Source organism: Nesoenas mayeri, assembly GCF_963082525.1.
Source record: "Nesoenas mayeri genome assembly, chromosome: 1".
NCBI classification, from domain to species: domain Eukaryota; kingdom Metazoa; phylum Chordata; class Aves; order Columbiformes; family Columbidae; genus Nesoenas; species Nesoenas mayeri.
This window is the reverse complement of record NC_137541.1, coordinates 113,174,559-113,191,636: the sequence shown is the minus strand read 5'-3', so window position 1 is coordinate 113,191,636 and position 17,078 is coordinate 113,174,559. Positions and strand designations below refer to the sequence as shown.

Genomic DNA, 17,078 nt, shown 5'->3' with positions numbered 1-17,078 from the left:
TAGACTTTCTAATAGAAGTTTTGAGTGTCCTTTCACTAGTAAAGAAGTTCCTAAGAAATATATAATGAGTTCCATTATGTCACACTCCAGGCTAATATTTTTAGAAGCCCTCAGAATTAATGACTTTTTGTAAAATGATAACTGCAGGTCAATGAGCTTTCTCAAATGAAAGAGGAATATTAGCTATTCATTGGAAGAAAAATACACAATACTCCTTTAATGCATGCAATGAAATTCACTTTTCATCCAAGTGCATCTATGCAAATGTAGTTTGCACGTTTAAGTAAAAAACATGACTGTGCACTGAACACATTTCTTTTGCCTTGGTACTTATTTGAAGTCTGTCAAAGAGAGAAGAGTTCTTTTCATCCTTTTATGAACTTCTGTCATATATCATACTAACTAAGGATATATTTCCAGAGAAAAGAAAACCACATGAAAAAATACTTAATTTGAATGATCTCTTTTCCTTTAAGTGAAGAAAAAAAAATGTGCATCTCTGTTCATGCATGGAACGTATCACGTGGCACAGGAATGAATGTACTGAATGCATCAGCAATGGTGATGAACAAGTCAATATCAGTTGTCTTTAAGTATTCAGAATTGACTGCTATCATTATACTGTGACACCAAGTATGTTCTGTAATTACTTAGAAGATTTTTCTTGAATGCTTAAATCTAGGCAATGGATGTTTTGGGGCTAAAACCAAACCAACCAAACAAATAAACAAAAACCCCACCCCCAAACCCAAAACTTTTAATGAATAAGTTCAGTCGTCAATGAAATTGTGTCTCTTATTGCAGGTTAAAGATGTAATGAAAAACATCATGGCTGGACTGCAGCAGACAAACAGTGAAAAGATTCTGCTGAGCTGGGTCCGCCAATCGACTCGTAATTACCCGCAAGTCAATGTTATCAATTTCACCAGTAGCTGGTCTGATGGATTGGCTTTCAATGCACTCCTCCACAGTCACAGGTAGGAAAACTAACTTTTCATTATTTCAGTGAGCTATAACAGGGTTTGAGAATGCTATACCTATTATGTGGGCATTTTAGCTCCTTCCACTGTGGGTTTTTGAGCATTCTTTTAAATGGCTGCCTTTGACCTGGATGCTATGTTTGGTGTTGGACTGATCCTCTTGTGGAGGGAGAGGTTCTGAGCTTTCCACAGCACAGCTGAATATGCTCAGTTCAGATCTTTTTCTGAAATTTCAGTGTATATTATCAAGCAAATAGTCTCAATGAGTATGGGCTTGGAAGCTTTTGAGAAGAGCAAGGAATAAATCCATATATAAGCCTCTGAGGATTTCCTAGAGAGAAAGAGATTTTCTAGTGGGGACATAGAGAAGTGTTTGTTGAAAGCCTCTGTCAGTTACTGGATTGCAAGTATGGATTTGCATTGAAAGGGCACAGCTGGAGAAAGCAGCCTTTGCTTTCAAAACCTTTCATGTTGTTTCTTCAGCTGATCTGAGGGAAACTGATTTGATCAGAAATTGTCTTGTTCTAGTCTATGCTGTTGTTGTGGTTTAGCTCTAGCTGGCAACAAGGACTATGAAGCGGCTTGCTTACTGCCCCTCTGAGTGGGATGAAGGAGAGAGTTGAAAGGTGGGAAAGGAGAAAAATAAACCACCTTGTGAGTTAAGGACAGTTTAAAAGGATGGCAAAGGAAGACAAAAAATATAATAATAATACTAATAATTACAATATGCAAAACAGGTGATGCACAATGCAATTGCTCACCACTTTCAACACTGATAGCACATTGGTTCCTGAGCAGCAGTATTTGCCCCCTGGCCAACTCCAGTTTATATGCTGAGCATGATGTCATATTGTATGGAATACGCCTTTGGCCAACTTGGGTCAGCTGTCCTGCCTTTGCTCCCTCCCTCCCTGCAGCCTTCTGGCTGAAAAGTCCTTGACTTGTTATAAATATTGCTTAGCAACAACCAAAACATCAGTGTGTTATCAACATTCTTCTCATACTCAATCCAAAATACAGCACTATGCCAGCTACTAGAAAGAAAATTAACTCTATCCCAGTCAAAACCCAGGACAGCTGTATAAAACTCTACTTCAAAGTTCTCTGTTGGTTCTGTGTACTCGCCATAAGGAAGACATGCAAGCCTATCTATCTTAAAGGCCTAGTTCTTGCCACTACTGGTTTTAAAGCAGTACTTATTTTTTTCAATGAAGTAGGCTTCCTGATCTCTCTTACTTCTATACCTCTCTGCTCAAGGGGGCTGTCCTGAAAAGTGGCTGACTGCTCCAAATTATCAGTGAAAGTTGAGTTTTTGAACAGGTAAATGGGAATGTTCTATTAAGTAAGAGACAACAGGGATTTACAAGCTACAAGTCAGGCCATTTCTTTTCATTGCATTAAAGGCTTAAAATAAAATAAAGCAAAATACTTGTAAAAGCATCATTTGAGACGATATATGCCTTCCAACTTAATCAGTGAAGAGCTGCAGATATTTCTTTCCAAATTTTTCACTGGCTCATTTGGTTTTTCAAATGAAACTGTATGATTAAATCTACTGCTGCTGTAGTCCAATGTCCAACACAGAGAGCCATTTACAGTGGCTATACCTTACACTATCTCAGGCAGAGCAGGTATCTCTTGCTGTGGGGCTGTTTTTTCACTCTGCATATACCTGGGAGCCTTGAGTAGATCTGACTGAACTAAGATCCAGGAACTTTCAATTACAAGTGTTGTTTGTAATGCTAGGAGTGAGGCATTATCTTCAGGAAGAATTTATTGTGCTCTAAGATGTCTTGGTGTATGTCTTTCATTTGCATTCAGTATTTATAACATTAACAACTGGCTTTCCCACCATCCTGCTGTTACTCAACTGTTGATTGATGTTGGTGGCTTTATACAGGTATTAGGAGAACTGCATTTGGGGAGCTAAATAATAAAAGAATTATAGTGGCTATGTCACTACCTTTCAATTACTACTTTGTTCATTGATCATTCACTAAAATGTGGTTTGTTGGGGTCTATTCAGACACCCTCTTAACTTAATCTGTTATTTCCTCTGATGATCATTTCTCATTTTAATTTTCTCTGTGTCCTGATTTTGGCTGGGATAGGCTTTATTTTCTTCCTAGTAGCTGGTGTAGTGCTGTGTTTTGGGTTTAGAATGAGAGTAATGTTGATAATACACTGATATTTTAGTTGTTGCCAAGTAGTAGCTAAAGACTTTTCAGCTTCTCATGCTGTGGTAGGTGCACAAGAAGTTGAGGGTGTGCACAGCCAAGACAGCTGATCAAAAGGGATATTCCATGCCTTATGGTATCATACTCAGCATATAAAGCTAGGGGAAGAAGAAGGAAGGGAGAATGATCAAAGTGATGGTGTTTGTCTTCCCAAGTAGCCATTACATGTGATGAGGCCTGGCTTTCCTGGAGATGGCTGAATACCTGCCCACCGAGGGGAAGCAGTGAATTAATCCCTTGTTTTGCTTTGATTGTGTGCATGGCTTTTACTTTACTTATTAAAGTGTCTTTACCTCAACCCAAGAGTTTTCTCACCTTTACTGTTATGATTCTCTTCCCTATCCCACCAGGGGAGTGTGAGCGTGGTGTTTAGTTTAGTTTAGGCAGCTGGGGTTAAACAGTGATACTCTGTCTCTCATTTTGTAAGTGGTTTCATTCTGATGGACCTGATTGTAAGAATGCAGTTATCCTGTGGAAATTGATGAATCTGTTTCTGTCTATCAATCTGATTCCATACTTGTACATGATTAAAAACAAACAAAAAAAAAGCTTGGTGTGGGATACTCTTCTATCTGCATCACTTACCTTCATGGAAGTGCTGTTATAGTATGGGAGCTTATGCATAATTTCTGTGGGCATTTCCCATACACAACCTTGTTAAGTGGGAAAATGCTGGTTTTTGCTCAACCACCAGGATACTTAAGTCACACAGTAACTATGATACAGAGAGGACTAAGTGATTCCTGCAACTTTTGGTGGTACGGTGCTGCCTTTTATTGCACTGGATACAGCTGGGGTAGAAAAAATAGATACTTATTTCAGAAATGCCAAAAAAATAGTTATACTGAAATTATATTGGATAGCTAATTAGTACTGTAGACTCAAAGACTAAAGCCAGCAGTACTCCATGGCATATTTCATTTTCAGCAAATCAGTGCAGCAGAAGGCCAAAGTGGTGATATGTCTTTTTACCTAGACACAATATCAGACTGCCTGTTTCCTGATTAGGATATCTATCTATCAGCCTGCATGCTCTACGGGACCATGTAATATCATCTGGTGTCTGAAATCACTAATCAGAAATTCCATTTTGTCTCTCTCTGTAAGAAAAGCTCCAGAAGTCTGAACAGAGGTGCCTATTCAGGAACAGTCCTTTGCTGGGGAAAGCAGTTGCCGGCCTAAGGCACACTGGGATTGTTTAGACAAATCTCTGAGTCTGTATGTTGTACTTCATGCACTGCTGTGTTCAGTTCAGTGCAAAGTTCACCAATTGTGAACATTCATTTCTTGCTCACTACGATTTATGCACTTTATTTAGGTTTTCTAAAACAGGGCTGCAAAACTTAAGCTTGCTTTTACTCTTCTTGTGTCTGCTGCCATAAATCTTGGGTAGCTTTCTGCGCAGTGAGCCTGTCTTCAATAGAAGTGAAAAAGAATTACTCCACTGAAGTCTGGTCACTTGCCCAGTAGTTAATGCACTCATCTGGGAAATGGCGAGTGTGCATTCAGATTCCCTAAGGCAAGTCTCCAGGACACGCCAGTTGTCTTCTTCTGGACTTTAGTCACTAAGTTATTCTGCAGAAGTCTCAGGGGAAGACCTAATGTTCTCAGAAGCCCTGAGTCAGTAATTTTTAAGATGAACCTCTGTACTTAGTGTATTTGCTATATTGATTTTTGGTGACTTTGCACTTCATGTTCAGTATGCAGAAGCACTGATTTGTCCTTCAAGATTCAAGATACAATCAATAAAATAGGTACACGAACACACACTGAGTGTTCAGGAGCACTTAGTTCCATCCTATAAGAATGAAAAAACTTCTCCAAGAAGCGCTGACACCTAACGTAGTCACTCTAAAATGAAGGTACACTTGTTGGGTGTCGGTGTCTTGGCTTCATGCCTACATAAGGCAGTTTGAATATACATTTAATAGAAGTTGATCAAACTTCAGTTTAGATGAAATCTCAGAGAAAGACAGTGTCTCACACATCCTGTGCTTTATTAATATTTTGTAGTTTGCATACATAGAATGACAAGCCCTCTGAAGATAAACACTTTTAAATTTAGCTTCTCTGTTTTTCCTGTTTGATTTTCTATTTCTCAAGTTCTCCTGTTATACTTTTTTCTCTTCCATTTCCCCATTCTCCATAAAGCTTTATCCAGATGGTCTCTTATTTTTCCTGTCTTCCTCTGAGTTTATTCCTCTATATTTCATTAATTTACTTTTTCTGTTGTATTTTTTCCTCTTTCATTATTGTCCCTCTCTACAATAATTTTCAGTATCCCTCTTTATCTCAGCAATTTTTATACTGAGATGGGCTCTTGAAGGAAAACAAGGATTTGTTGATCTAATTGTCAGAACAGCTGTGTTTGTCTTTATGGTTAAATAGGAAGTAATGTAGTACATGTATAAAACTCATTGATGAAAAACATTATTTTTAAAGATTTAAGATATATGTTCATCATTCCTAAAACTTAAGAGATTTTTTTGATTTGTCAAAAATAGTCTTTATGCAAATAGTAGCTCCTTTTGACACTGAAGTCTTTGAGTTTAGCCCTTCCTTCAGGTGTATTTCAGAGGTAAGTGATAAGTCTTCCGCATTGACCCTCAGACTGAAATTTGCATGCACAGTCTTCATCACCTTCAGATGTTCTCAGGAATGGAAGCAGAATTAGTCAGAAACAAAGGCTAGCCATAGTTTGAAAATCAGGCACAATAATAAACTCATATGGTGGACTTGGTGCCTGGTATATGTATTTTTACCAACTTTGGCACTATGCCTAGACTATCTGCTACCAAAAGACCCCAATAAAACAACCAAAAATCTCTACAACACTGAAAAAAATGGTGACAGCCATTTTTTTCCATAGTATTTATGCTCACTGAAAGTGAGGGAAGATTTCCTGGTAGCATTGAAGTAATTTATTTTTGGCATCTATAGGAATCAGTCACAATAGGCAAACATTACATTTCATTTTCTAAACTCAATCCGATTTCATTTGCTTTTAAAAACAGTACTTTGTAACACTTTTATGGTGTAATGTTAAGAATGGTATTTTGGCATAAAGTAGTAAGCTGTTAAGATCAGTTGATACATGCTGTAGTTAGTCCTATTGTGTACCAAAGTCACACTAGTATTTTTACAATTAGATTTTTCTTTTAAAAATAATTCACCCTTTCCTTATAACTGCATCAAAATATACACCACACTGTAGTCCCTGTATTGCCTCATCTGAAATATTGGCTGAGAGCTCAAATTTTTAAGTCATAACTTACTAGAAATAGATCTAATTAACATTATAATTTCACAAAACACTACTTACAGTAACTAGGAAATTTTTAGTCACAAGATTTCACTGTGATTTCAGGGAAATGAAGTTAACTTTTTTGTGAACTTGACTTTTTGCACCTCACAGCAGATAATGGCAAATACTTTTGAAGGAAATGCATATAAACTTTAACATAAATAAGAGTATACACTATCTTATGTTTATATTATTTTTTGTATCTTTAGTTTATGTGTTTAGTTTATCCTCCATCAGCTTTCCTGTTCAACCTCAATTTACAGCCTCTTAGATTTTTGTTGCACTTTGTCTATGGGCAGCTCATTTTGAGAGTGGGGAAGGGAAAGAAGAATGGCAGAAGAAAGTCGACTGAGTAGATAAAGATGGAAGATAGACTTACATCTCTCCTTCATTTTGATATCAACACACTCTGGAGTTTCTACTAACAGTATATTCCATGTGTCCATCTGGTCTTGAAAAAAATACACCTCTTCCCATCCTCTCTTACATCATGTTCATGTGTTTTTCTAAGTATATCATTCAGTTTCATTGCTAAATATTATTTACCTGTTTCACCATAAAGTATCCAGGCTGAGTGATTTGTGTGAAACATTTGAGGACAGACAGTGCATTCTAGAAAATATTATCATATGAATCATAGTCATAGTCAAGGTCCTAATTGTCAAGGAACAAACACATGGGAAAGTTGTTATAACTTGCTCTTCTGTTTATACCACTGTTATATTTTACATACCTGCCCTCCAAAAATGTTCTAGATAGTACTAAATAATCTTTATTCATAGTTCAGATGCAAAAAGCTCAAGAATGGAAGAAAAAAAAGCAAGGCAGCCTTGCTGTATTCCCACAGTATACGTGCACAAGCGAAATAACTTCAGCTCCAAAATTCCTTGAGCTTCTAAGATGTGAACTACATAAATGTTATTATTGAGGAGAGAATACTGGCTTTACATGAATCCCAAAGATTTAATGTGGTTCCTTTTGCTTTGATGATTGATAATAATGAAATAACTGCATGTCTTAAGTAACAAAACAAACCAAAACCAACCTCTATCCTCTATTTTTTTTTTTATTTTTTTTTTTTTTTTAATTTTAGCAGTTCAGACAGTAGTGTGGAATTTGTATTAACTATGTAGACTATGAGCAGTAGTCTCAGTGGGAAGTTTAATCTCTTATAATAAGTCTTTTAACCCACTATTCCCTTGCTTTTTGCTGACTGTTTTGTTTTGATCAGATATATCTAGCGCACTTTCTCCGTCATTTTACAAAGGAGTTTCTTTTACTAGCTATTCCCATTTGTATAACCACCAGCTCTCTATGGACATTTAGGCTCTTTAGCAACTGTTTTTAATACCAAGTGTGAGGAGCAGTGGAGCACAGGTTACTTAGCAAAGCTACAAGGGCAAATCAATGAGCCCAGGGTGTGAATATTCAGAATACAAACTTGGGCTACAGTTCCCTGAATAGTATGTTCTGCATTGAACTGAACAATCAAGGCAGCAGTGGTGGAGTGGTACCATCACCCTAGAAATATCTGGAAATTAAAATCTTTTGCTAAGGAAGAGAGGTCAGTCCTGTTAGAGTTTAAACTCTCTCTACTCCAGGCTCCAGATCACAAAGGGCTTTCCCTGTTTACTTCTTGTAATCTATTTCCTTCAGATGGGTATCAGAGAGAGCTTTACCTCTTTTCTCTAACTTTGTTGAGTTGTTTGTTTATGTGATTGTGGTTTTGTTGTTGGTGGCAGTTTTTCTTCGTTTGTTTGTTGTTTGTTTTTTTCTCCTGGCCCTTTAATCAGGATTTAGAAGTGGGAGCAATTGGCATTATTTAGCCTCCTCCTTGTTTCCTTAAAAGTTAGGCCAGGTGATTGCCTTAGAAATTAGCACTTCTCTGTAGCTGTTCCTGCTTCAGGATGGCTGAGTGAGGAGAGGTGCAGGAAAACGGTGTTGAAAAATGGTCCCGGATAGAAGCAAAAGTTTGTCTTTAGGAAGATAAAGGAAAAGCAGAAGTAAAAGCAATGGTATGAAGAGGTATGAAAATACTTTTATGGTAACTAATTGGTAGGTTACATGCTAGTTACTGCCTTCTGATTTGTTTATATTGTAAGCGTACTGAAAACATATACAAATTTTTCTTGTATAAATAAAGCTAGACCAACAACAATATGACAACTTTTCTCCTGTAAAGGAGATGGTAACTTTTATTATCTAAATGTGGCTTTTCTCTATGTACACTGATGGGAAGGTTTTTTGAATTACTTCTGCAAGTAGGTCTTCTGCTAAATTATTTTATCGCAGTGCAATTCTAATAGCATTAAAACCTTAGCTAGATGTGAATATGGCTTAAGAAAATAGCTTATTAAACGTGCATGATGTTTCTTTGTGATGTTCATTACTTTTGTGGAATTATTGTTTACCAAACATTATAGAGGTTGCTGTTTTAAGTTATAAAGGTTGCTGTTTTAAAGGTTTGTGATACTTTAGAGACACATCAGAAATGTCAAAGAAATTAAAACAGTGCATCCTGTGATGTTAAAGTATCTACAAAATCTTTCACTTCCTTTAGAATTCTCCTCTGGAGCATATGCTTTGTTTCTCTTGCTTTTATTGAATGTACACCTTTGCAAAATTCATTACCTCTTCAGGATTCACTGCCATATGCATCTTAAATGAATTAGCTTCAGGTCCATATGGAAAAAACCTTATTTGAATGAATAAGTAGGTTCTTTCTGCCAGAAATTCCGTTTATTTTTTCTTCTCTGCTCAGACACTTTTGGGGCGATTATTTGGTCCTAATAGCTATATCTGCACACATTAAAATCAGCTTTCCATTTTTTGACAAAGATTTAGCAGGTTGTCTCTGAGGAAAAATAAGATGAAACTTTGAGGATGTGTCTTGAAACTCTGTATCGCTGCTAGGGGCTGCAGCTAAATGATTAAATTGGGCTCATCCAGTGATCTGTGAGTAGGAAAAGGTCATTGCCATACAGCCACGCTTGTTTAGTAGAGAGAGCTCAAAGTAGGCTCACCCAGGCTGTCATATTTAGGGAATAAAGTGATTGACTCATACTTAAATTGAATACAGTGGGTAAGGTATGCATGAGACGCCCTGCACCCACAATTTATAGGTGTTCAGTGTGTCGTTCTGCTTCCTTGTGGGTCCCCTGGCAGGAGTTCTTGGCCTGTCTGCAGCTCAGGCCCTTCCCTCCTCTGGAGCCTGGACCAAACTGCTGCTGGTTTGGCTGGAGGTGGGAGGGGTTCAAGTGTATCTGTCACAAAATACTTGAATGTGTTCAGGGAGAGGAGTGAAGAGTGTTGGTTATGTCTCCTTGGCTTTACTCCCTGTTAGACATGAACCAAGCTGCAGCCATAACAAATTTCCTCTCCTTTTGTACAGTTTGAATAATATGGAGAGAGAAAATGAAAGGAGAGAATCTGTATTCCATTTTATTTCTTTTCCTTACTATTCCATACCTACTCACCCCTGTATTTAAACTCCTTAGAAAGCTAATAACACATATTATTTGAAATCCTGCTTCAATTTTAAGTGATTTTTAAAAGCTATTTGCCATACATCACAATTCTTAAACTTCTAGGCTGTAATATCTCCTGAAATAATACTTGGTAGTTTTACTACATAAATATATCCTGTGAAACATGTAGACACATCCCACTGAGAAGTCGATGCTTCAAGCTGATATTATGACACTTATATTCTAGTGAAGGTGCTACTGAAATGCATATACTCAAATATTCTTTCAACAAACAAAAGGGAAATCTGAAAAGTTAAATTGCTGTTGGAATAGGGAAAGCTTTTTTTATTTTTCCTTTTTAATTGTTGCTGTGTGAGCTGAATTGGTGCAGATCACTGTATACTTTTATGTTGACTTAAAGTCTCTGCTGTCTTCTGTATGTACAATACCAAGAAAATTCATAAGAAACCTGTCAGTGGTTTACTGAAGAGCTCTTAGTACTTCTTTTTCATAGTTGTGTCTCAAAGGGCTCAAATTTTTGCCATCTGTAGTAGATGTAAGAGAGACATTCTGTGTAAAAGAGACTGCATGTGCAGTAGAGCTAGTACGCATGCAAATTCAACTGAGGTGTTCTACAGCATGGTGTTATTTGAAATGTTGTTATTCAAACTTCTGTTTTGAGTGCTTGGCTGTTTTTTAGCTTATATTGTGTGTGTAGTGGGTTTTTTGTTTTGTTTTGAATTATTCACTCTGTATCTTATCTTGAGAATCCTACCTCTGCAGAAGATGTGATGATAATAGTCTTGGCCTATCTGGACACATTAACTTGAAAATATTCTCCTGGATTATGCAATTGAGAAGTTGGATGAAATTGGACATCTAAGATATTATTAATGATGACAGAGTTGGTTTTGTTTTGTTTTGTTTTATCAAGAGGAGTACAACAATATTGTCATTTCTCAATGAAGAATTCTAAATGTTAGTGTTCTTGCCAACTGGAGTGTTGACTGTTTAGGAGAAAACATATTCCTATATATAAAATCTTATATCACCAAATCAGTCATGATTGTTGCTCTGAGCAGCACAAGTGTGATTAGAACATCGAACTAAATCACTGTAAAAGCATTTGAGGCAGTGGGGAGGTCTCGTTCTTTTCTTTCTTTGTGCTAAAAGCTTTTGCCTCTGAATAATCTTTTACACCCTTGTCTCTGTAGTATTTGTGCAACACATCCTTGCAGAGCTTTTTAAGAAAGTTATAATAGAAACCTTCCCAGTTACTTCAGTGTTCTCTTTGCTAAATATGATATATGAGCTTACAGTATGCCTGTAGTGTCTGGCGTGGGAGTGTGGTGGGTTGATCCCAGTCAGCAGCTGAGCACCCACACAGCCTCTTTCATTTTTCTTTCCTTGCTGCCCTGGGACAGGTAAGCGAATAGAAAAAGCAGAAGCAAGAGAACTCATGAGTCAAAACAGACTGTTTAATAACTGAAGGAAAGAATACAAAAACAGGTGATGCAAAGGCAATAACACAGCATCTCCTACAAGCAGACTGCCCAGTCAGTTGTCAAGCAGCAGACACCTTGGGAGACAATCCCCCAACTCTCCTCTTCCTTTACTCCAGCATTTATTGATGAGCAGGTTTTATAGGAAGGAGTATGTATCCCTTTGGCTAATGTGGATCACTTGTTCTGTCTGTGTCCCGTTCCAGCTTCTTGCCTGCACCAGCCTACTCACTTTGGGAAGGTACAAGGGGAAAAAAAGAAAAGGTCTTGATGCTGTGTAATCATGGTTCTGCGATAGAGAGTTTGATATTAACACTGTTCTAACCACAAATCCAAAACACAGCATCATGTGGGCAGCTATGAAGAATGTTAACTCCATCCTGGTCATACTCAGTACAAGAAGGATGGAAAAAATTGTGCAGACATAATCTGTATTTTGAAAATGCCTATGTTTTAGTATACAAACCAGTCTGTGAGATCACAGACTTAATGCTTCCATGGTTAGAAACAGAGATTACCACTTCTTAAGTTTCATCTCTCTCTTTCTGTCCTGCCCTCAGCCAGATTTCATGTTTTGAAGTTTTTCTGCATGTGGGAAGGAGAAACCTCTATTTTTAATTAATGTCTACAAATCTTTGCATAGAGAAGCTCTCCTCTCATTAAAAAAAAAATAAATGGACAGCAAAGGTGCATAACTGGAAAGTTACTAATGAATAAATAGTATTTTTCCTTTGCTCTCTTAGTAGAGTATGATGTAATTAATGTTTTTGCCATCTATTATAACTATGACATATTGTTTAAAATGAACTTTTAAAATTAATAAAAATGTAAATAAATCTGTCATAACTAATTGCAAAATTTTAATTTATAAATAACATACTTGATTTATCTGTAGATAAAATTATAAGTTTAAATATTTTCTGATTTAGAACACTGTGTCAAAGTCACCAATAGTGTAGTTGTTTTTCTTCATATTATATACACATTAATTACAGAATACTTCATTAAACTTTTCTTTTGCAGAGCACTTGAAAACAAATTCTGATCTCCTAATGGATAACTCTCAGATGAAATGCCAAAGATCACAGTGTATTAACATTATTTATATTGCAAATAGTGCAACTGATAATAACAAGGGCTCAGACTGTGTGTCTGAGCAATAATTTAGCTTTGGTCGTTCTGTCTTTTCCTGCAAGTGCATGTAAATATTGCTCTAGAGCTTTTGCTGCTATCAGCTAAAACCTATGAGTGAACTAAAGTTGTATACTCATCTGAAAAGTGTGTATTTTTCTAAAGGTTTTGGTAAGAAATGGGTCATGTGAACCTATGCTGCATATGTTCCCAGGTCATCAAGTTTTGAACTTGTACCAATTTTGATCAGATAAAACAGCGAGCTGGTAATCTCAGTAGCAATTCCATTCTTAGACATAGGAAGAGAAGTGACGAACTCATGGCTGGAGGCAGAAGGGAGGAAGGCTGGAAAATGACCTCAGTAGTTCCGTCCTGCTCGGCCACCACAAACCAGTCTCAGTGTACACAGCCACAGCACATCACCCCTCTCACCCAGGCACTCTTGGGGACTGGAAGCAGGGAGCAAACTCACTGTGGGCATTTTAGGCAGTGACAGGAGCAGAGTGATATGGGTGAAAACAGGTGGTTTGGGGGAGTAGAGGTTATAGGCTGCTGAGACTTAGTGGAGAAAAGAAATGTGGTAAATGTGACGGTGATGGAAATTGATCAGTATAGGGTGCAAACCAATTAGAAATCAAGCTTGATTAGTTCCAGCACTGATTGAACAGGTTATTTCATTAAGGAAATAAAAAAGTAGTAGCTGATGCTGATGGATAGCTGTAGAAATATGCAATTAAATCTAATACTAAAAATTAAGAAACTTCATGTTCATGTTATTTTTTATTTTAGACCAGACTTATTTGATTGGAATGCTGTTGCTTCTCAGCGGTCACCTGTACAACGATTAGACCATGCCTTCAACGTAGCCAGGCAACACCTGGGTATAGAAAAACTCCTTGATCCTGAAGGTTCGTAGAAATTATGTTCTTTTCTCCAAGTGGAAAATCTATTTTTCCATGCTTTTGGTTGTAAATTTGACATGAATTTAACATTTTGCAAGATAAATCTTAGACTGAAGCAAAATGCTTTATTTATGTTTTAATGTTAACTTTGTGTGCTATTGAAGTAGCATAAGAACTGCCTGCATGTATGTGCTCTAAAGCAGTTTTTTCCAGCTTTGAGGTGAGTGTTTTAATGGGCGTGCATTGAATTAAAAGTATCTCAAGAAACAGCTGATTTCTGCTTCAAAAGTTTAGAGGATCTGCAGCTTTTATATCTTCTGGATAGATCATGAGTTAAAATTACTTTTTAATATGTATTCCAAATGTGTATTCAAGCTCTAGATACTCATACCTTTAAAATATGACTTATATGTCTTCCATATATTGAAATTTTATAAGGATGACATTACTCATATCACTATTGGTTAGTCTTGTATGGAGCAGACTTGCTTGTTTTACCTTAAATATGTATTTTGTACATCCTATGAAGTCATGTGTGAAACGTTTATTATTTTTCATATGATCTTTTAAATTCTGTGCATTTCTTTATATTCTCTGCCCCACTTGCTGCATTGCTGAGGTCCTAAGCAGTTTTCCCTGAGAGAACATTTCTAGAACATCTTTTACTACAAGGCGATGTTGAACAAAAGTTATTTCCTTTTTGTGTGTGCCTTTGTATATTTATATGCACTGTCTTTTTCTACACTGTGATCCATATGCTGTTTTCATCCAATTTTCTACAATTTGCCTAATAAGCCACTAATAAAGGCAGTTTTCTCTATGTTTGTACTGTTCTCAGTGGCTCACCTTGTGATGAGTTTCTGAGTTGAGGAACCAGCATTTAACAAAATGTAAAAATTAGTCTAAAATATAGCATTAGGTTTCTTAATGTTTAAATGTAGTAGAGCATGTCTCAAGATTGAACTAATAACCTTGTAACCCTTATATTTACTTAGGAGAAATGCATGAAAAAACTGCTTATGCTGTAGGTGAACATCATAAAGCTCTCTGGTTCTGTAACCTTACTGCTTTGTAGAGTGAAAATCTATTAGAGGAGATGGTTTAATTCAAGATAGCAATATTTTACCTTGTTTAGAACTAAGAGAAGCATCTCAAGCTCTGCTCACAATTAGGGCAGTAAATAAGATATGAGTCAAAGATGATATGGACTTGCCACCTCATAGGTGAAAGCTTCATGAGTGCCTCCTCAGTGTCTTCTCTTGTGTGCAGCTAGGTAGTTCCCTTTATACCAGCAATGTATGGGGTGCCTATAGTGGAACTTGTGGAAGAAATGCACAGTAAAACCAGTACAGCATTGCTTGCTGGCACACTGTCTTTCATTTCTAGAACTGAATTTGTGTGAGCCACTGGAATAGGAACAGACTTGGTATGTGCTAATGCATGAGGTGCAGCTTGTACACTCTGAATGAGATTGGAATTGAAAACTGGGTTGCACAACTGAATAAATAAAGTTGAAGTCTTTGCTATAATTGGTCGGACTTTCTTCTTAAAATAGATTAGGGAATAAGTTATTTTCTGTATGTAAAAGTCACTTTCGATTAGATGTTTTATTCTAGTTTTGGCAAAGATACTTGCAGTTGTTTAGCCAACAACTGAAAATCTCTTAAACATTGGTGGTTTTCCAAATGGCTGCTGTAATTATTTGCTATTCACTGTTATAAATTGTGGTACTTGCAACTTTTTTTTTTTCCCCTTGAAATAAAAGACTTCAAACTTACCCAAAGGAACAGTAAATTCTGCACCTATTTGAAAACATATGAATTTCTGAAAGTATAACAATATAATTCATGATAATAAATCTCTTCCTAGACTGAAAAGCAGAAATACTGGTACATAAGTGAGGAATCTTCTTTGAAGGTTCCGGCATTCTACTTCTGCAATTTTCCTTTTTATATTTATCACCTCTCCTAATTAGATACTGAAATATCTCTTATTGTGTAACAACACTTTATTCTCTGGCTGTTAATTTAATAAAAACTGCAAAGTGCTACTATATTAGAACAAAAGGGAGTATTCGTTCAGTGGTGAAATATTATTTTAATGTAACATAATATTTGTCAAAACAACACATAATTTGTGAAAGCACTTCAAAGATTGTTTTTGTTAATTAAATATTTGCTGTCTTGATATTTTGAAAATACTATGTAGAAAGGAAGTCACTTCAATAAAGTCCTACTTTTCTGCAGCTGTATAAAGTAGTTAAAAAAAGAAAGGATTGGGGTTTTTTCTGTTTGTGCTCTGAGGTTCCTGATGACTGATACATCTTGAAACATGACTAGGGAGTTTGTCTTAGCAATTACATTTTGAAAAGTAAATATTTTTGTTCAGCTAGACATTGTTTTTCTAGGTTATATATGAAGTTTGGTTTTGAGGTTGCTGATATTTCAAGTCTGTCCCATGAGAGATATTCAGTTTGTTTCTGAGCTTGTTGTATTTTAAGTTGGTCCTGTGAGCAGCTTTTAAAACATGGTTTCAGAATATGGTGTCCATTCAAGTCACTAAAATGGTTAAGATGTGGACTATGTTTAAGCATTTCCTGTAAAATTGTGTTGTGTAGGTTAAAACTTTTGTGTTTTGATTCATGGTTCTTGGTATTTTCCTCACTTGTATTTACTGGGAGAGATGCTTTTTTACATCAGCAGTGTATCTTAAAGCAGGCATTTTGGTTAGTTTTCATGCAAGTGAACTTAACAAAACCAACCCCAGCCAGTTGTGCTTTTGTCATCATCAGTACAAATACTAGGCATCTCCTGTAAAAGGTGGGTTCTGCATCCTTGCACCTTCTTAAGAAATTATTATTTTATACACAAGTCCTAAAGTAGTTTCCCAAGATGGTGAAAGATCTCAAGAGCAAGACTTAGGTGACCTCAGCCACTCATCCTGGTTTGTTCAGCTTGGAGAAGGCTGAGCAGTGACCTCATTGCAGCCAACAACTTCCTCAAGGTGGGGGAAGAAGAGGGGAGGTGCTAATCTCCTTTCTCTGGTGACCAGTAATAGGACATGAGGAAATGGAATTAATGGAATGATGGAATATAATGGACATTAGGGGAAGTTTCTTTACCAACAAGGTAGTTGCTCACTGGAACAGGCTCCCATGGGAAGTGGTCACAGCACTAATCCTGTCAGAGTTCAAGGAGCACCTGGATGATACTCTAAGTCATATGGTTTAGTTTTAGGTAGTCCTGGGAGGACCAGTGAGTTGCACTTTGATCCTTATAGGTCTCTTCCAACTTGAGATATTCTCTAGTCTTTTTGATTGAATCTTACCAATGAGTGAAATGTGAAGAGGCATATATGTCTATCTGGTGTTCACTACTGTAGCATATGAAAGATGACAAGGACAAAAATGAGAAGATGTGGTGGAAACTGATGCATAGTAGAAAGTGTTATTTAGAGTCAAATTAATAAAGACCTGGAGATTAGTGGACAGGACTCAAAAGGGAAAGTGTATTTGCAAATCTAGTATTTTAGGCCAAAGTATACCTACAGAACTGT

At 36.7% G+C, this 17,078-nt stretch overlaps 1 protein-coding gene across 5 annotated transcripts in view; it reads left to right on the top strand.

The window, feature by feature from the left end:
• DMD (dystrophin) overlaps positions 1 to 17,078 on the top strand; it is a gene marked incomplete at both ends in the record, with an annotated part of 1,256,016 nt that overhangs the window by 386,979 nt on the left and 851,959 nt on the right. For all 5 annotated transcript variants that reach the window (XM_080362523.1, XM_080362521.1, XM_080362520.1 and 2 more), the window contains 2 exons: positions 805 to 977; positions 13,411 to 13,529. In XM_080362523.1, coding sequence (XP_080218649.1) covers positions 805 to 977; positions 13,411 to 13,529 — 292 coding nt within the window. The remainder of the gene's footprint in view (positions 1 to 804; positions 978 to 13,410; positions 13,530 to 17,078) is intronic.